This window comes from Alexandromys fortis, unplaced genomic scaffold, assembly GCF_014885135.2.
Source record: "Alexandromys fortis isolate MF-2015 unplaced genomic scaffold, M_Fortis_MF-2015_v1.1 scaffold_100_3062768_6864082, whole genome shotgun sequence".
Classification (NCBI taxonomy): domain Eukaryota; kingdom Metazoa; phylum Chordata; class Mammalia; order Rodentia; family Cricetidae; genus Alexandromys; species Alexandromys fortis.
The window spans coordinates 1,075,817-1,096,685 of NW_026067993.1; the positions used below are offsets into that span (position 1 = coordinate 1,075,817).

A 20,869-nucleotide genomic window follows, 5' to 3' on the forward strand; every position below is an offset into this window, starting at 1 on the left:
CGGAGATACTGAGCGATCTTAAACTAAGATTTTATATGTGAATCTAATAAAACGTTCTTGTCATTAGTATGTATAATGTTGAACCAGAGTTTGGAATTTGAACAAGAGCTATAAATTTTCATCTTCTTTTTGCTAGTATTTTGATATGTACCAGCAACTCAATCCGTCTAGGGCCCATATTACTTAATTCTAAAGTGCAAAAAATTCAGAGACACAATGATGTTAAGACCTTGAAGGTCTCCATCTCAACTCCCAGGAGCCCTAATTTTGGGACAATCTAAAGATTTCAAGACCATCATGAGATAATTTTTTTTTTTTTGGATTTTCGAGACAGGGTTTCTCCAAGGCTTTGGTTCCTGTCCTGGAACTAGCTCTTGTAGACCAGGCTGGCCTCGAACTCCCAGAGATCCGCCTGCCTCTGCCTCCCGATTGCTGGGATTAAAGGCGTGCGCCACCACCGCCCGGCCATGAGATAATTTTAAAGGTGGTACTGTAGTCCAGATCTTTGGCACACAGTACACACACTCTGCTGACATATTTCCCTATTCCTAGAACATTCAAATGGGCTAGAATCTCCAAAGCAATAAAGACCATTATAATTGCATTGTGGTAAGAACTTGAAGTAGTTCTTCATGACCGCACCTGATATATATACTAGACCCTACACATATATAAAAGTCAATATTTCTTTAATTGAAATGTATCTACCTGTTCCTATCTTAGGCCTTTAAGAACTGAATTTAGACAACATAAGCCAACTACAATGTTCAGCCCTTCTTGTCAGCTAGACAAGCCTAATTGTTAGAGAAACTCAACTCTGATTCCCTCATTGAAAGATGCATCTAGTCTCTATGCAACACTAGAAATTATATTAAGTATGTATTATTTATTTAGGCAGTCCTCCTAAAAACACATAAAGATTTTTTTAATCTTTGTTTTTTTGTTTGTCTTTTGTTTTGTTTTGTGTTTTACTTTGTCTGTAATTAGAAGTAATGCCTCTGTTGTGATCCCCTGGAATTTGCAGTAGCTAGAAGTCTTTATTACATTAAACATTTAAAAAAAAAAAGAGAGAGAAGACAGCAATTGCTGCAACATGTGAGCCTGGGGGAATCCCTTCTCACAAGGTCTACATGCCCAAGAAGAAGTCAGCCAGAGATCTAGTCTGAGGTCATGGCACCCATGCTGACTCTCTTCCTCCTCTTCCCATTTCCTGATGTCAACAAGAAAGGAGAGGGCAGAGATGTCACTGCCATCCTTGGGAGACAGCGTGCCTTGTCTCGACCTAAGAAGGATGCCAGTGCAGAGAGAGGGCAAGTGACGACGGCCACACTAGCCATGCTTCTGCCTTTATGTGAGCTTTACTCCACAAAGGAATGGCCTTCCACTCTAAGTGGATTGTCACCACCCTTCTTCTTCAGATATATTTAGAAAGCACCGTTAATAAAGTTGACCTTTAAACAAATAACACAAAATTCACACACACATAAGGTACTACTTCATATGAGAAACACTCATGAACCAACTGTCCTTGAATAGAGGTTCACTGCGAAAGAACACAAAATATTTTATAAATGGATCACATTGTAAGGGTGTTGACTTTTTTTTATTTTTGAACTTTATCCCATGATTTCAAAATGTAATCTTGATTTATTTTTATTTTTCCACAAGCTTATGTTTTTAAAAGGTGTTCTGAAAGAATTGAATGCCTCACAGAATGGATTAAAAGTGTACTTAATAAGCTAAATGGTAATGCTAAAAAGAAAATCACTTAAAGGACATAATTTATGCCGCAAGTGATACACAGTGACTTTGATTCTGAGATATTGACTTTTACGTTCTTTTCTACTATTTACCTGGCTAAAAACAACCAATAAACTTAGTGTACATATGCTTTGCTTATTAGGAAACTAACCCACTGATTTATTTGCTGATTTGCAAAATTTACTCATGCTCTGATATCTTTGTTAAGCGGATCAGAAATCAAATGACAGACTTAATGACTTTTAGCCCTCTTCTCTTGTTCTGTGCAATTGCCAATGTCAATAAATACAAATAGAATAAGCTCCGCAGATATGAATGCCTTTCAGAAAAGTTTGTGCAAAGACGGAAGTTAGTATTGATTCAAAACACAACCAAATCGATTATATGTCAATATAATCAAGTGGAAAAGGAAAAAAAACTGCGAAATCTCTAACAGATCATAGTACTTTGTATTTAAGCTATCCTTTTTGGACTGGCACTAGTATCCATCAATTAGTGATAACAGCATGCTATTCATTCTGTTCTATATAAAAAAGGAATTCATGAATGACAGAAGCTTGGAGTTAAAAATATCCATCTACCCCGTCCTTCACTAACACAACAACAATAGCAAAATGCGTCTTTATGCTTCCTCAAAGACATGGTCGGGAAAGACAAGTTTAAGTATGTAGATGACTATGATTATGAACTGATTAAATTTGGTCTTTCTTAAAATAGATTTTGTAAACTGAGAACTACCAAGGTTGTCTGCTTAAAAAAATCAACTCATGCTAATCACTCATTGGACAGCCAGGGGAACAGTACTGGATTCCTGTGTTGTCATAGATTTTTTATCTTTTTTATTGAAAAGGATTTCATATAATATATTTTTATTACGCTTTCCCCTACCATAATTCCACTCTCCCCAGAAATATTTTACTCCCTCCTTAATTCACTAAGGAGCGATGATAGGAGCCAATAGGAAACTGACCTATGTAAAAAGGTTAAAATAGTTAAGGAGACATCAACTATCAAATACTAAGTACTGTAGAGTTCAAAAAATATCAATAATAAACATCAAAGCGTTTTTTCTTTTCTTTTCACACAGGATATCGCTAGCTAGCCTAGAATTTCCATCCTCCTGCCTCAGCCTCTTGAGTGCTGGGATTACAAGCATGAGCACACCACACCCACATTCTCCTGAACTTTCATGGTCATGTGCCTTACTTATGAGGCACAGTGGTCATATTTCCTTCTCTCTGTATTATTTGACGTATTTCACTATAAATGAATAGACATTTTAGCCTAAAAAAAAAAAAAAAAGCTTTCTAAATCTTCCCAGACCACACTGAACCGCCGTGCTACAGCTCTGCACATTTTCTTGTGCCTGCTTCCCCAGCTGGGAAGGCGACTCTAAAACTGAGAGCTATTGAAGAAGACTTTGACTGCTTTGCACTTTTCAGTATGCTGAGACCTGAGGTTCCATCTCTCAGTGAGCTAATAGGTCGCTGGGGCTACATGAAAAGCAATTTCTCTGCTTGTATTTCTTTACACTGGAAATGCCCACAGGAAGAGGTGTGTAGGATAGAAGGGGCTAGCTAATCCACAAACTAGGGAATTAGTGAAGTTGCTGGGAATCCAGCACAGTCCTCAGGAAATGCCAGGGACAGAACATTATAAAAACTGCTGCTGAGTCACGGCTGTGTTCTTAGAAGCTTGGGTCTAAAAGTTGGTGATTGGCCTGGGTGGTTTTTCAGACTAGAAAAAGGGTCTTCAATAACGCAATCATCTTGGGTCTACTGCTTTACCATTCCTATGCCCAGATCCAGCTAAATTTAATGTTTAGGTTATCCAAGAAGATAGAATCTGGGGCCATTTGTTTTTGCTAATACTGTTTTGCTAATACTGACGGTAAGGGAGGATTCAGAGGACCATTCCCATTTCCGGTTTCAACCCGGGAAATCAATACCAGTCTTTCTCTGCTTCTGCCTCTGTCTCCTTCCTCTCCATCTCCTTTGAATCTGTAGTCTCTTTTCTTGCTGTACCCCTATTCCCTTCATCTTTCCTTTTCTGTTTTCCCATCAAAAACCTCACAGGAAAAGAAAGAGTCAGTCCTACGCCAGAACGAATTACACCGATGAAAACAGAATGTCTTTCCTAATCCAAGGCAAAGCTCTATGGTAACCGAGTCCTGCCCAGAGCTACCGACTCAGATTCTAGTGTGAGCCTCCAGCAGGCACAGGTGGCGAGTGGCAGTTTAACCCCTTTCTAACCCTGCCATTTTCAACACTCGGGATCTCTCTCATTAGGCGTACAAAGTACCAAATTCCAACCTCAAATCTCATGCCGTTAAATTAACAGCATCACACTGCTTTGTGTGGTGTGAATGTCTCCCATAGCTTTGCACGGGAAGCTCTCTTCAGATTTCATTTGCCCGTTTAAAAATAGCAAACTCTAATCTGAAACAGTCTCTTCCCCCGACACGGGCATACTATTGTCAACTCTCACTGGTATTCCCTCTCAGTGCTAGGTAAATATTTTTCCACAAACACAGATAAAATTCAGTTTCATCACAGGTTTGAGAAGTCATATTTGTCAAAAAGATGATGTTTGTTTTGAAACAAATCGAAAAGAAAATATTCTTTATAGCTAAAATGACAAGCCACAATCTGTTTCATATAACAATGGCCATCTATTTTTTAAGATTTAAATCACAATTTCTTGTGTCTGTTTTGACTTGAAGATTGCCCAATAGATCATCACATCCCTGCCCAATGAAATTTCTTTTCCTGGGGTGGGTGGACACCAAGCACGCCAACTAATAGATTTTAATACTTTTAACAACTAAAATGGCATGAACATTTTTACCTAATGTTTTGATAAACACTCTGAGAATCATACTCATCCCAGTCCTCCAACCTCCTACATCTCCCAGTTCCTCACTGATCTTCTAACCACACTTCATTCTCTCTCTCTTTCTCTCTCTCTCTCTCTCTCTCTCTCTCTCTCTCTCTCTCTCTCTCTCTCTCCTTATTGAATCCAGGGGTGTGACAATTTTTTTTTAAATGGATGTCTTCAAACTTTGTCACTCAAGAAATAAAGCAAAAGCTAACTCTAGAAAAGATGCGAACAAACTGTCACTTTAAGTCCACACAAAGTACAAAGTAGTATCCTTGTGCTCACAAAACAACGAGTGGTTCTTTTGTACTCAGCTGAAACACTCGGAAAACACAGGCACACCAGTACAGTTTCCACACCAGTTCAGTTTTGACAGAAGTCACGTCATATTTCAACTCACCGCTGGAAGTAAGGGTCGGGGCAGTACTGTAGGGTGGAACACCGTGAAGTTTCAAAATTCATTTCCTTCACCTCTCTTTGGTACCAACAGATGGAGAGCAATTCTATAAAATATACATATACACCTGAGAATATCTAGGTATGTAGCCAGGGAGGCTGAAAGCAATAGGGTCAAATGCCATCAGACATAGAAGTTGAGACACTTCCCCCTCTTCGCTCAGATTTACAAAGAGGCGGGGCATTTCTTCCTTTCAGCCAATGAGAGTCTTCAAGTCCCTAGAGCATCATAAACAGTCAACTCTTACCAGCTGGGCACCCTCTCTAAAACTGTTCTTCCTCTCTGTCACAGTTTGAGAGCCCCTGACGTAGAGTGGCCGCACTTGTTGCCAATTTGTAGGCATCTCCGCACTTTTGATCCTGCTCGTGATTGGGTGTTGGCATGAATGGCATCAGAGGTTAATCTCAGGAGCCAAGGCTTGTGTCATTGAGCTAATAAATGTCCGTCTCTCTTCAGCTGTGTAACACCGCCTCGTATCTGGATCCTGGTTTGATTTGAGAGCTTCTGTCCCTGCTACTGGGGCTAGAATGTTTTGCAGAGAAGCTTAGGAGAGTCTTTTTTTTCTTCTGTCTTCTCCCCACCCCCTCCTCCCTTGAGTCTCCCTTTCAGCCAACCGCCTGTTGTGGTCACAATCTCAAATAGCAAAGACAGGGAAATTCCTTGATTATATTTAACCTAGAACTCACTCTTCGTTTCAGCTACAGAGAGAGTTATCATGCCTACGTCCCTAGAATTTTTTTCTGCCCCAAATAAAAGAGACTGTACTCTTTTATTTTATCCATACAGATATAAGTAACAGCATTTTAAAATGTGGTTGTAAAATAGGAATGGATACTTTATTTTATAAGGTTTTTGAATTAATTTTTTCCTTTGGATATTTACTTAGAATTATTTCAAATTAACTCTCATTGGAAAATAACAAAACGTTTTTCAAACTCTATCGGTCTGTTTCACTCTCTTAGGTCTCACATTTGCCACTTTTAATCCCTCTTGACCTACTTTGCTATAAAATAATATTGTTCATAATTCAAGAATTAATATATTATCAGACAAAGTCGCCGTGAAGATTAATTTGTTTCCTTTCTGAATGCAGGCTGTAAGCCTATCCTGGCCCTGTGGATTTAGAGATTGAATGAAATATGATTCAGAAGCTAAATAGGACTAGAGTCCAACAGGGAAATAAAAGCAGTGTGCCCGAGTGTCACCGGCATGGCAAGCACACATCCCCATTCATGCTGTAACCGTAGCCACCTGCGAAGGAGTGACATCAGAAAATGTCAAAGTTGTGAGACAAGCCACTGGGAAAGCTGACATTTTCCTGTAAGGAGTTCTGGTTCAAAATGTGTTGGTAAAGATGTTTGATTTGTTGCTCCAGCCAGGGAGAAGCTATTTAAAACTTGACATTCTCTTCCTTTCCTGAGACTGAGAGTGTCTAACATCTGTGAATTGTGAAATTCACGCACATGCTGGCCCGAGCCCCAGCCAAGTCAGACAGCTTGCTCTAAAAACATGGGAAACTTGAAGCAAAGATCACTTCACTAATTAATTATAGACTTGCTCATTGGCATTGAAGCGTTCTGCTTTCTTCCTCTCAGCAAATCCAGACGACCTAATTGCAACGTTCTCAAAGTGAGAAGAGGCAGTGTCCTGTGACCATGGGGGAGCTCTACCACATAGAACCTGAGTCTTTGGAGGCAGAGGTGGGCTGATCTCCTGTTCAAAGATAGCCTAACCTGTCCCCAAAAAATTCAAGAATGGGGGATATAGTTCAGTGGCAAAGCACGTGTCTAGGGTGAAAAGGCCCTGGGTTCAGTGCTCAATTCTGAAAAGCAAGGAAGAGTAAGACTATGATTTCAATGGTAGAGTTTCCTAAGTGTTAATAAACCTGGAGGTGATTTGGATTTTTTTTTTTCATGTAGAGCCATAGAATCTGGCTCTTTAATTCCAGGGTGGGGTTTGAGATGATGCTTCTAACTCTGGCCAGGGTGGTTGCCCATAGGATCAGAGTCTGAAGTGGTGGGATCTGTACTCGCTGCTGGTTGGCTATTAATAATTGAGCGCCTGCTGGAAAGAAAAAAGAGTTTGTTAAAATAGTTTACATTAACTTTCCAAGTCATAGACTTCCACATGCTCAATTTTCAGCCATCCTTTAGGATTTTTTGCTTACAGTTTACAACTTAATTGGAAAGGTTTTTGTCTAAAATGACTTAAAGTACATGCCATTTCATCAACAGTTGTTACAAAAAAAATCACTAAATTTGTTTGGGTAAAGAAGACAAATTATTAAGTGCCAATAAATTTTATAGAAAAGCAGTAAAAATAAAAAATAAAAAAGGATATTGGTTCCTATTGCATAATGGTAATAAACAGAGTTAACCCAATTTAGAGAAAAGCAAACTCCCCAGGATTCAGCAACATATCTACAACATATGAGCATCCATCTCCTGAGAAAATACGTGACAATTATCCTGCAATTATTATACCTGCTTCATTTCTGTATTGTGCCACCCCCGGACACTTAAGTTATTCCCCAAGTGTGTAAATTATTTCTCTGAGATGCAAATTAGAAAATTTTCTGGGAGTTTGAAGTCTTTTGGTCGGAAAGTGGCATGGAATAGCTCACACAGACGTCTAGGAGAAGGCAATGGCCTTTCCTACTTCCGTGCTTGAGAGATGCTTGGGAATACCCTTGATTTGGATGAAGAGGGACGAAAGAGCACAGGGAAACGGCGGTGTTCAGGATGTGGCGCTCTGAACGTAATGTGACCCAGAGACATTTGTCTGCTGGAAGCCGCGAATGTATCTGGCGTGATTAAGGTGTTCAGCACACAATCTCCTAAGCCTGTGTGGCGTTTACCTCACAACTGCCAGGCCTATCTGGTCCAGGCTGCACACTTTTGTCATCATTCTGCTTCGGGTCAGGCTTTGTTTTCCACCAGAGATGTTCTCACACCTCATCTGTACAACCTTCAAAGAACAAACGGTTTCCGTGTCTCTTCAGGTAAAAGGAAAAGACTTCATCACTCATGCTGTAAATCCTCACACTCAACGGCTATGGTTTGAGTATAAAACGTCCCCCAGAGGCTCATGGATTTCACCCTCATTTTGAGAGGCTTTAGGATCTTTGGGAAGTGGGGACTAGTAGAAGGAAATGATTCTGTGGGCCTGGGCTTAACGATTTATAAGCTAGTTCCATTGCCTGTCATATCTCTAGTTCCCAGTTCACTCTCATGTGAACAGGCAGCCTCATGCCGTGGCCTCCACAGCTCTGACAGGCTCTGCTTGCTACCATTCCTTTGTGCCTTGATTGCTAGTCTCATCAAGACAGGGGAAAGAGTTCTGCCACGCGACAAGGGAACAGTAAGTGCAGGGTGGTGGAAAACACATGCTACCATGGGCAGATTCCCCTAGTTTGTGACTGTGGCCACTGTTAATTAGAGAAGCTGAATTCTGAGTGATTCGACCTTAGGGCACCATCCTGCCAAGCTCATGATGGCCTATACCACTTTAGGCTATGGCAACAAAAGAGGAACCTTCTAGAATACATGGCAGTAACTTTACCAAATATCACCACATGAAGGGACTATCGAGAATATTTTTCAACACCTAACCTCACTTCAACCAGTCTTTATCCATTGAGGGGGAAAGCTAGGCTCACTTTGGGAAGGGGGTCTTACAAACCCTCCCACCTTGCGCTCCATATTTCTTAAGGTTGCTCCAGTCTGACAGTGAGGCAGAGTAAAGGCGGGGCCAGGATTCCCCAGCGGTGATAGTGAGGAACTGTTAATTCAGTGGAAAAGCGTGCTTTGCAGACCTAGCTCTGGCCTTTGGATTTGACCTTGAGCTTCTTGCAGGTCCTGGAATCCATGAAATGGAAATATTTATAGCTAAACTAATAGCTAGAGTCTATTCAGAAGGGAGAAAAGGCTTCAGGGGGTTGTCCTGACGAAAGGGAAGTTTTGATTCAGAAGGCATGCGAGGAAACACAGATGCCAATTAAGCAGGGAAGAGGTTGGCAGGTTCCCTAACAGACAAACCTGATACCCTCGAAGTCACACCCAGTGTCCAAAAGCAATGTGGGTGGGCTTCTCTTCCAGACATACCCGAACAGCTGTGTGGGGGACGCTCCTCACTCCCACCCCCTCCTGCACTCAAAGTCCACGTGAGCGGGAGATAAATAAGGAAACACAGGAAGTCCTTATTTGGTACTGCCCAGATTTGTTTTTCCGAAAGCATTTGTGAGATGCAAGACAAGATGTGCTTCTCTGCATGATTCGGTGTGTGTTTCCTAAACGAAGAATCCGCTTACATAACCACGGTTCAAGCATAGAAACCATGAAGTGCACATCCGTACAAGTTTTCCTTTCTGCGTCCGTTTACGGTTGCCTGTGGTGCCACTCATCCTGGAGAGTAGCAGAGAAGCCCCGCTTTGTGCATTGCTTCGTTTAGTCTTTTCTCACGGGGAACAGCCCCTTCAGCTGCCTCACCGAACGGCTATTTGGAAAGTTGACGGGCCAGTTGCTTAGTTTAGTTTGGGGGCCGGAGGGGGGCATTTTCCCCTGAGTAGATTCAGTTATTCACTTTGGGCAGAAACAGCATGAAAGTGAGGTTCAATACACCAAATCAGGACTTGTGTGGCTTTTCAAATACCACCAGTGGATTTCCCCCGTTTAAACCGCAAAGAAGCAGATAATCTTGAAGCTTTCACAGAAACTTCGAGACCTCAGGAAATTTTTCTGAGGTTCATTCACAATGTCATATACTTGGTAGGTTGGCTTCTATTGTGCGGAGTCACTAAAGGCTCGTGTCGCAGGCCACCCACAGGATCACTTTAGGAACTGGCAAGAAAATACCTGTGTAGTTTCTGTAACAGGAATGCAAAATGGTGCAGGAAAAACAGTCACTTCAATATTTACTTAAAACATAAATTGTTTTCTATTATCCAGCCTATGTATATTATTCAGTACACATATATCATATGTTTGTATATATTATATGATATACAATTATACATATACTATACACAATATGGTTATTTTGAGAAGAACATATGAAATAAAAATTATCTTAATTTTGGAGGACATAAGCACTCACATCTGTGAAGAGCCACACACAGTAAGGATGTCTGTCAAGTTTCAAATTGGCACAATAGAAGAAAAGCCTAGGGAAGATTCTTTCCAAATCCAGGGACCCAAGACTATGGCGAGGAACTTCATAAAAGCTACATAAATGTTTGATCCATCCAAGTATCTAAGTATATAAAGCCATTTGGCTATAAAAATCAGGCTTAGAAATTGCCTATAAATTACAAAATACATTCGTGGTGTTACCAGAGTCTGGGGGGGAGGGAGTTGGAAGTGGTTGTTTAACAGGTATTGGGTTTCAGTTTTGCAAGATGAAAAACTTCTGCTCATCAGCTACATGACGGTGTGACTATATTTAGCTCTACTCAACTGTACATGTAAAAATAATCAAGGTAGCAAAGAGTGTGTATAATTTTGCATAGTGAATCTTAAAAATTAAAAATATATATGGGTAAATGATGGAATCAACATCCAGCAGAAACATCAAAGGTAAGAGAAACAAAAGAGAATCAGAGAGTATTTCTTCAGAAATATGCAACATGAATGTCTATACGGATTTTAAAGTCATAGATTAGGATTCTGCTATGCAAAACATGTTCTACGTATATAAAATCTGACTGAAGGCTAGGGGCATGTCTCAGTCAGGCAGTAAAGTGTTCGCTTGACAATTATACAGGCCTGAATTTGACCCTCAGAAGCCACAAAAAAGCTGAGCATTGATGTGGACATTCATAACCCCAGCTCTAGGAAGCTGGAGACAACGGGATGATATGTGAAATTCATGGTCAGCCATCTTAGTCTACTTGGTGAGCTTCAGGCCAGTGTTCCAGTTAAAGAAAAAAGAGGAGAGTGGACGGTCCCTGAGGAGAGACTCTGAGACTGCCTTCTGGTCGCTACACGTGCACACACGCATAAATGCACATACAAAAATACACACACACACACACAAATCTGTTGATATAATGCTTAAAGTGATCATTCTGTCTGTGTAAGGAGCTTAAACTTTTAGTCTCTGAGTCTAACACGTGTGTTTGTTGCTTTTCCCGCTGTAGCTCAGTGACCATGGTTGATGTCATGATATGACCAGAATTTTAGCATGGTTCTGATGTGTTTCCCCAAGATAGAGCATTCATTTATTCAACAACTGATTCATACACTCCCTGTAAATAATTCCCGATGGTCTCCTTTATGTAGGCGACAGTTTGCTGGAGCCTACTGGGAGCAGCTAGATCAATAAGAACCAATCCCTATGTCTAAGTGGCTCCCAGAGCTCTTGAGAATGACTGTCTTTCCCTTTTTGTTTCTTAAACTTTGTACACAAAGGAATGCACTATAATACCATAATAACCCAGAGTCTGCCATGATCTATTTAAATACAGGTAAACTATTAAAATTTTATATTGCTCCTTTTTTCTTGCCACTGCATTTGCATTACATCTGCCTCATAAAATTTCATCTTAATTAATGTTTGTGAAAGGAAAAAGGAAAAAAATTACGTGTAAAGGGCTGGAGAGATGGCTCAGCGATGAAGAGCACTTGCCTGCTCATGCAGAGGACTCTGAGCACCCATATGGCAACTGTCTGTAACCCAGCTCTAGGGGATCCAATACCCCCATACAGACATAGCTGCAGGAAAACACCAACACACATAAAATAAAAATAACCAAACCAATAAAAAAATAAGTAAATAAAAAGGAATGGATATGACACACACACACCCGTGAGCTACTGATTGGTCAATTTGCTTGCCTAGATTTTGGTCTGGGGAAAAATGGTACCTGACTGGTACTGATGAGGCAACAAGATGTTCACTAGCATCCATGTAGCTCGGATATTGGCAGGGAAAGAATGCAGCATTCTTAATGGTCTATGTGAGACCAAGAGACCACTGTGGCAGTTCTTCTCTCCAGATAGACATTCATTTCTACCTTGTTGCTTCAGTATTGTTCCTGGGGAAACCCTAAATGTCATTATTTCTGCCCAGAAGGAAGGTAGGTATGAGCCAAGGTCTACATATTCCAAAGGCTGTGGCAATGTTGTGTCTCTTTGGTACTTTGAGTCCTGAAAAAAATACCTATAGAGCACAACAATCAAAAGAAAGATAAGAAGCAGTTATGAGTTCCTAGTTTTGAAAATCAATTATACTTAACGTTTAAGAGAATTTAGAGATCATTACGTGAAAGAGAAAAGAAATTCCAGGAAGCAGGATAATTTTACAATAACAACACTTTCTCTGTATTTTCCAGGGTATCACCTCATCTCAGCCTTCTAACTTTTCAGTGAAGCCAAGACAAGCAGGGCCATCAACTTTTCTTTACATAGAAAACCAAGAATCAGTGTAGGAATCAATATCAAATTATATCTTCCAATAACAACCAGTAACCCTGGCCTATAGTAGAGCCAGACTTGAGACCACCATCAACTCAGGAAAACCGCACTAATTAAATGCTCGTGGTATGCTTCACAGTATACAGGCTTTGGCAAAAGAAAACATAATGTCTTTTACTAAACAGTTTGTGTCCATGGCCTATTTATGTAAATGCAAAAAACCCTGGTGATATTTTCTCCACCTGAAGTGAGAAACAAAAGCTGGGGAGCGTGTGCTCCAGGTAGTGATGGAGCCAGGATCTGAACTCAGATACAGCTGATGTCCTAGCATCACCACCATGCTTTCATAGCCCTGGCAAAATTCAGAATGCTTCCACATACATTTTGCATCTTGAAGTCTAAATAAATGGTTCTAGCATGTGTCCCTTGGTTTCTTTTTCTGGTCCAGGGAGCCTACACTACCCTAAGCCCCACAAATACCAGCCTCCAAATGAAGCCATGAGCTCATAGCGAGCACCCACATTTGGGCTGAGAGTCAAGAATGTTAACTCTGCTTGTTTTGAAATTGGGTTGTGCACACTGTTTAAACATGTGGAGGTGGACTGACTGATAAAATGCTTCTGTGGGCTGGAAATAATTCTCAGGGCATCCTTACAGGGATATCCCATTCAATGACCCCTGGCTGAGTCTTGTTTATAGCAATACCCCTTCCTTTCCTTCCTTCCTTCCTTCCTTCCTTCCTTCCTTCCTTCCTTCCTTCCTTCCCTTCCTTCCTCCCTCTCTCCTTCCCTTCTTTCCTTCCTTCCTCCCTCCCTCCCTCCCTCCTTCCCTCCCTCCCTCCTTCCCTCCCTCCATTTCTTCCTTCCTTCCTGATTTCCCAAACTTTATTAAAGTAAAAAAAATTAGTCGTGATAAATCTCTATAGCATGGTCATTTTCCTAGGATTTTTCTTTAGAAATTAGACAATTGCCTTCCAAACACATGCCCATGACTCATTCCATCTATACTAAGCAGGTGAGTAGCTGAAATCCAGGGGGGCTCATCTTCCAACTTTCACCAGTTTGTCTTTGGATCAGCAACAACTGTGACAACTCCGACTACTATGGCTTCATTAATTTTTGTCTATAGCTCTCTGAGCACTTCTATATGCAGGAACCGCAGAATTCGAGCAGCTTTGTTAATAACCACATTCCCTGGGTCAAAAGCAAGAAAGTTTGTCTTAAAAAAGCCACAGGTAAGCTCTTTTCCATTCGCTTTGCTTTAGCAACTATATGCTGTGTTAGACCCTCCTGAACCAAAAGGTGAATGGCCTGAAGTATCACCAAGTAATCATCATGACACTGAATTGGAAGTTGGCCAAATCCATTACACCAGCCTTAAAATCTGCGTTATTTACGTCCAGGTTCACCAATGGCTCTGCATTTTTATCTGCATTTTGGGTATTTCTTTTCTGTTACGAGGTATTAGTTCCTTTTATTTTTCAGCATTGTCTCCATATTCAACTCTAACAGCTAAAATAGTAAGTCAGTCGATTGCTTCTTGCTGATCGTGAATCTTGAAAGGACAGTTAACGTCTTTGAGATACTGCTAGAAGAACTCGGGTTATTCACTGCTCTGGATGTTTCCCAAGTTACCCCTGCCTTTGATCCTGCAGCATCTGATTTTCTGGTCTTCAAGCCAAACAATAAAGTTTCTAAACTCTGCTTAATCTTTGCAGTTGAAGCCCTCAGGGTTATAGAAGGCCATGAGCTCGTATCTGAACATGATCCCCCCCCCCTCCTAATTGCACTAGGTGCTTTGGGTTCTACATAATGTGTTCCAGGCCACCCAGGTCTACATAGTAAGACCCTGTCTCAAAAAATAAAGAAAGAAGCCTAGTGGCCATGGCACATGCCTTTAATCCCAGCACTTGGGATGGAGGGGCAGGCAGATCTCTGTGAATTCGAGGCCAGCCTGGTCTATAAGAGCTAGTTCCAGGACAGGCTCCAATAAAGCTACAGAGATACCCTGTCTCGAAAACCAAAAAGAAAGAAAGAAAGAAAGAAAGAAAGAAAGAAAGAAAGAAAGAAAGAAAGAAAGAAAGAAAGAAAGGGAAAGAAAAAGATGTTTCTTGAGATATGTAGGATATTAGAATATTTACAGTTCTGGTGAAAGAACAGGTGAGCTTAACTGTTATATGCATTACTGACATTGTCCTGGCAAGACTCTCATGAGTGCCAAGTTCAGGTTTTTGCTAGATGCATATAAAACAGTAGAGTTGTGTGGTTATTACTAAGCAATAGTGACACCCCAGAGAGAGAGATTGGGAAACCAAGGGTTCCTAACATGCAATTAAAGGGTGAGTATAAGAGACAAATGGTCTCTTTATCACTTATGAAGAGTCAAGAGCCTCTTCACAAAAACAAACAAAACAGATCTGCAGGCTGAGAACCTCATGGTTAAAGTCCCACAGCTTAAGAAATATTCGAGCTCAGGGCAGATTGGCTGGAGACACCCATTACCCTGAAATAAAAGAGGGGACCTTGAATAAACTCCATTAATAACTGTTCAGACTCTCTTAAGCTCTCAGAGACTGAGATGGACCACCTTTCCTTTGTGAAGCTATGACTTCCTCTTGCTGAAGTGTTCTGGAAAAATATCTCTACATCAAGCACCCACTGCATGAGTGCCTTTATTTTCTCTTTAGGGTCCCAGCCTCCTACCTATTGTTAAATTCCAATAAAACAAGAAAAGAGATATCCTAGATATAAAAAAGGGGAGCAGAGTAATCAGAAGAGTGGCAAGAACTTAGTAGCATGTACCAGCTGTGGATAAGGAAATCCTTAAGGCTGCATATTGCGGGTGCTTCTCTGAAGGGGCTGACAAGGAAGGCATACAAGAGTTTGGTAACTTAGGTACATTTTCTCATGGGCTTCAACACCCTGCTAAGGACTTTCAATGCCAGGGCAAGCCTACTACTACTACTGTTTGCTCTAGAAAGTCTAAAGGCAATGATAACCAATGCTGAGTAAAGATGCGTTGCATGAGTTTCCTTAGAAGAGAAAAAAGGGAACTAAGGGAACTGAGCACACTAAATTGGAACTATGAAGTCAAGAGATCCAGCGGAAGTGGGAGGGGGGATGCAGATGGGTGGGATAACAAAGCTATCAGGCACGTGGAAAGTAGGATTGCACTAACCCTAAACCTCTCAACACTACCTCTTCTCAGTAGCTCAGGCCTAATGTTAAAAGACATGATCAGAGCTGGGCTTCCTTCCATCGATTCATGCTGATGGTATCCTTCTACTCTCAAGCAGAAAGAATCAAATGGTGGTCTTTACCTGTCAGAGAGAAGAAAGCTGTAATTATAATAGTGACAAACAAAAAAGCTTAGAGGTGCGGCCAATGGGCTTGACCTGCAAGGAGTTGTAGAGATGTCTAGCTAAGACATTTTTAAAAATAAGATCGTGGCTGTCAATAAAGAGTACATCTTAACATGAAAATCCAGACCAAAGAGAGTGGGCTGTGTGAGGCTGAGAGAGGTTGAATAAATACCAACACATAATTTCTTAATTCAGTTATTGACCTGATCCCATTTTTAGATTCATAATCCATTACTTAAAATGAAATACATAACCAGAATTTTTAACCTGACATTGAAACACAATGTTCTCATCCACCAAGTTCACACTTGAGAATAGTAAACTCAAGTTAAAACAATATTTGCTCCCCCCAGTGTTTTAAGTAAACTTCTGGCTTGAAGGCTGCAGGTTTCTGGTTGGGCATGCCTTTATATTCTGCAAATGTATGCCATGATGACGGATCTAGACTTCTCTAAATAAATCTATCAGTAAGGATGCTCAGAGAAATGCTTTAGGCTCTGCTCTGTTAAAAGGACTTTTTATGTATTTATGTCCCCAGAGTCAATGACTTAAAATACTTAAAACAAAGTCCCTAAAGAAGGAGCTTTGCATCTTCACTTGTTCTAGACCACGCAAACTGTCCAGTACAAATTGTTTATAGCATATACTTGAGTGACAACATTGAATACAGAGGGTCTGATATGAGGATGGACTTCTGTTTGAGCTGAGGATCACATGGGTACACAACAAACAGAATGTTGGTTAAAGTCTAACTTGTTCACTGTATCTGGCGACCCATTCTATGGTCATTGTTCCAGTTCCCAAGTATTCTATTGAAACTGTAAAATTAGCAGTATGATACCTACACTAAGATCTTGGCTGCGAAGTAAGAGCTTTCAGACTGAAAAGCCCATTCAAAATCCTCTTTATTTGCCCTATCCTCCCTCACCCAGAGTTGAAACTGAAAAGAAATATTATATTCTAAAGATGGTAGATGTTAGTTCTTCCATGATGCTGGCTGAAAAAGGTAGATTGGGTACACAGGGAACACCATTATTGTAACTCTGTTAGATGTCTCAGTATGCCTACCCCCAAAATTCAGATGAGTCTCAGAGGCCAAATTTTTGGTTTTATAATGTCAATTCAATAATTTAATAATAACCTGTGTACAACTTATATGGGTTTTTTAAATTTGTTTTGCTTGCTTGCTTGCTTGGTTTCCCTTTGCCAGAGAAAGCTGACAAGATTTCAGGTCCATGTAGCTACTTGTTTAATTTGATGATAGAGGAGGATCAGAAATAATTCATATTCATGTGGAATGTGTAACAAAACTTAGAGTTTTACCTCAGGGTTGTAAGACCTCTTCTGTTCCTTGTTATATTGTATACTGAAAATATCTGGGTTGCTGATTCCACCCATAGCGCATCACACATCATATTCTGAAGTTAGCGCAAGTACATAGCTTGTTACTGGGTAGGAAAAACAATACAGAGCTTTGATGCCGTAATTCTTGATAAGACAGCTAGCTATAAGTGTACATCTGTCAAAGAATGGATCAGTGGTTCTCAACTTTCTCAGTACTGTGACCCTTTAATACGGCTCCTCATGTTGCGATGACCCCCCAACTATAAAATTATTTTCATTATTACTTTGTAACTGTAATATTGCTACTGTTAGGAATTGTAATGTAAATATCAGTCGATAGGCAACCCCTGTGAAAGGGTCACTCGACCCACAAAGGGGTTGCAACACACAGGCTAAGAACTTCTGGAACAGAGGCTAAGCCCCAGGAAGATTCAGAACCTGAAACTCGAATGAACCTTTTAGGAGTCCATGTATTAGGACTTTACAAATGATACCTTCTGAAGGAGAAAGAAAAGAAAGATTATTGTTTCCTGAATTACGAATTACTGTTAAGGAAAAAGAGCTTAACATAGGAGCTCTGGAGGCAGCCTATCCCATGACTATTTATAGAGTTCTGGATCAAATGCTGGCTGACAATTCAGTCCGGGTGCATTGGGGCAAAAGATGCAGCTTGGAGCTAAAGGAAAACCCATTGGCATGATCATAATGTACACACTGACATGCAAGAATAAACTCAAGCCATATATACCCGAAAAACATTTTTATAAATATCTTTATAAATAGTCAAAAATAAGTATCTTTAGCCTATTCTAAGCAGCTATAAACTGACCTTGTTGCATCTTGAGCCATCATCTCAGGACTGTAGGGGTCTTGCCTGATGTTGCTTGTCACATTGCCTTTAAGTTCACTAGGACAACAGGAAGGCCCATCTCTGATTTCCAGGACAGGTCCTACAACACGGGTCAACTGCGGGCACAGACCATTGCAGCCAACCTGAGCTGTTCATTGTCTCTTTGAAGGTCAGCCTTGGCTAGGCATGCACTGCCTTAGGATGTGTGTGAAGGTGTACAAAGTCTGGCAGCAGCTTTTCAGAGCATTTTTGGATGAATTTGAAAGATACAACTTCCAAAAATACTCTGGAAGCAGTGAATAGTGAACCCACTCACCTACTTTGTGAGAAAGAAAAAATCCCCTAAAGTAACAAAATAAACAGAGTTCTGACACCGACCAGTGACTTGGATACATTGGCCAAGGCAGAAAGGAAGGGAAGGATTGGAGACAGTGCAGCCAGAAACAGGATATAGGAACACAGAACCCCATTGTGAAGATGTTACTGTCACATGTTCCTTCTTATCAGGACCCAGGAAGAAACACTGGCAATGCAAATACACACAGTTATGCCAGCACGGCATTCTCAGCACCTCGAAAAAGACAGATCATGTGAGATTAGAGGGAGGGGAGGGAAGGATGTGAGGAATTCAGATTAAATAGCTAGCATTGAATAGCCTTTTTGGAACTTAATTTTTCTTTCTTTTTCATTTTTATTTTCTGTGTATTAATGCTTTGTCTGTCTATCATATGTAGGCCAAGTACCTAAAGAGGTCAGAAAAAGGTATCAGCTATCCCAGAACTATAGGTACAGATGATTTTGAGCTGCCATGTAGGTGTTAGGAACTGAACATAGGGCCTCTAGTTGAGCAACCAGTACTTGTAAACACTGAGCAACCTCTCTGACTCTGGGGGAAAGCCTTTCTGGAGAGAGGATCTTGAGAATGAGAATGAGGTGTTCATCTGAAGAGTAGGAGAAAGAGCAGGATGGGGGAAGGGAGTCAGGCAGGGCGGGGCAAGGTCAATGGGTTGAAAGCAGAGTGTTCACGTGGGCCAAAGTGACTGAAAGGAGATGGCATCAGAAGAGACATTTCTTCAGGAGATGGCATGTGCCAGGATCTTAATTAAAGACTAATGGAAAATTTTTGAAATGTTTTAAGCAGATATGTGACATGATCCAATTAATACATTTTTTTGTTGTTGTTGTTCATAAAGATGCTGGCTTACCTCTAAGTTGGGAATAGGGTAGGAGGATCAGTTAGGAAGCTCCCCTGATGGCATTTAGGTAACAATCCAAGTCACACAGGACCTCAGCTGCCTTGTGAATGGGTTCCATTGTCTCTCCCTATGGAGGCCGTGCTTGAGGAGGTGGATGACACATCCTTTTTCTCACAGCTGGTATTCCAGGGTCTGACACTGGGTGACCTTCTCCTGCTCCAAGACATGTGGCCTAGAAGTCTTCTAACCCAGCAAGCGCAGCACTGGGTGAATGTCACTAGACTATGCCAGTGCCAACTCTCCAAGTATCTGTCCCCACATCACATCTTTTGAAAGCCAAGTTCTAGTAACTGGTCTTTGTGCCTAATCTGACGTTGAAGTAAAAAGAGAGATCAAAGAAACCCATGGAGAGTCAATCTGTGTGTTCACATGTAACCTATGCATAGGGCTTCTTACACTGGATGAAAGCAAGGAAAAAGGCAGAATAAGTCCTCAACTTTGACCAGTAGAATTGCCTGTGTGTTATTAGCATGGGGCAATATAATCTAAAGGAACACAGCCTCTTCGAGAACATTCGTGACCATCACAGTCCATCACTTTACTACCTTAAAAGCCAGCAATTGGGGTGGAAGGATGGCACATGATTTAGTAACTTTTCTTGGGAAGATACAAACACAAATATTCTCATCACTGGTAGGGCACTTATGATAAACCAAAGAAATGATGGCGTCCAAGTCTAGCTTAATGAATCAGTGAGTTTACTGGGGTCATTTCAAGGAGCTGGATCATCTCAATGGCTGCTGAGATACAGGACAAGTTGCTCAGCTTGGAGGACAGCTCATGGAAGCTGTTGGGGGAGGGGGTGGTAGTCTCCCTATACAACATGTAGGCAGCTTATAGGCAGGTTGGTCAATCAGAGCCTCTTCCCATCAGCAAGTGTTATTGTTTCTATGACCATGGGGAGAGGCCCTCTGAATCGTCTAAGTCTTGGCTGCTTCATAACTCTTGCAAGTTTCATTTACATTCTGAGGCGTCTCTTTTCTCCTCCCAGGGAGTAGGAAAGGATTTTTTTTTAGTTTGGAAAAAATACCTATGCAAAGCGCACTCACCCTATTGGTGACTTTATAACCTAATTTCTTCTTATGTCTTATTAACCTGTCAAGATTATTAAGTATTATTATTTTCCAGAAGAGAAAAGAAACTGCATTTAACTATTATACTTGAGTCACAATTTTCTCCATGCTGCATGAGCCTTATTTGCCATTTAGATACAGAAAGACATCTAAAGGGAGTTCTAAAGCAATAATGGAAGTGTAGAACAATGTGACTTCTCATTTATAGATAGTGTTTTTGGTCAGAGGTTTTATCTCAGTAGTTATGAAGTTAGAAAAATATAGTAACTTGTTGAAATAGGAGCAGTGGGGCTGCGTCCCCAGCACCCCGGCTGCCTGCTAGCTTATGCCCAAAATAACAACACACAAACTGTATTCATTTAAGCACTGCTTGGCCCATTTCTATCTAGCCTCTTCTAGGCTAATTCTAACATATTAATTTAGCCCATTTCTTATCATCTATGTAGCAGCGCTAGGTGCGCTTACCGGGAAGATTCTA

The 20,869-nt window shown here is 40.9% G+C and overlaps 1 protein-coding gene and 1 pseudogene across 5 annotated transcripts in view; both read right to left on the reverse strand.

Annotated features, from left to right (window-relative positions):
• The window catches only part of Tp63 (tumor protein p63), a 200,967-nt gene extending 195,867 nt beyond the window's left edge, over positions 1-5,100 (reverse strand). For all 5 annotated transcript variants that reach the window (XM_050160016.1, XM_050160015.1, XM_050160017.1 and 2 more), the window contains exon 1: positions 5,039-5,100. In XM_050160016.1, coding sequence (XP_050015973.1) covers positions 5,039-5,100 — 62 coding nt within the window. The remainder of the gene's footprint in view (positions 1-5,038) is intronic.
• Positions 5,101-13,560: 8,460 nt separating this feature from the next.
• On the reverse strand, positions 13,561-14,271 carry LOC126512309 (RNA transcription, translation and transport factor protein-like; annotated as a pseudogene).
• Between the last annotated feature and the right edge of the window lie 6,598 nt (positions 14,272-20,869).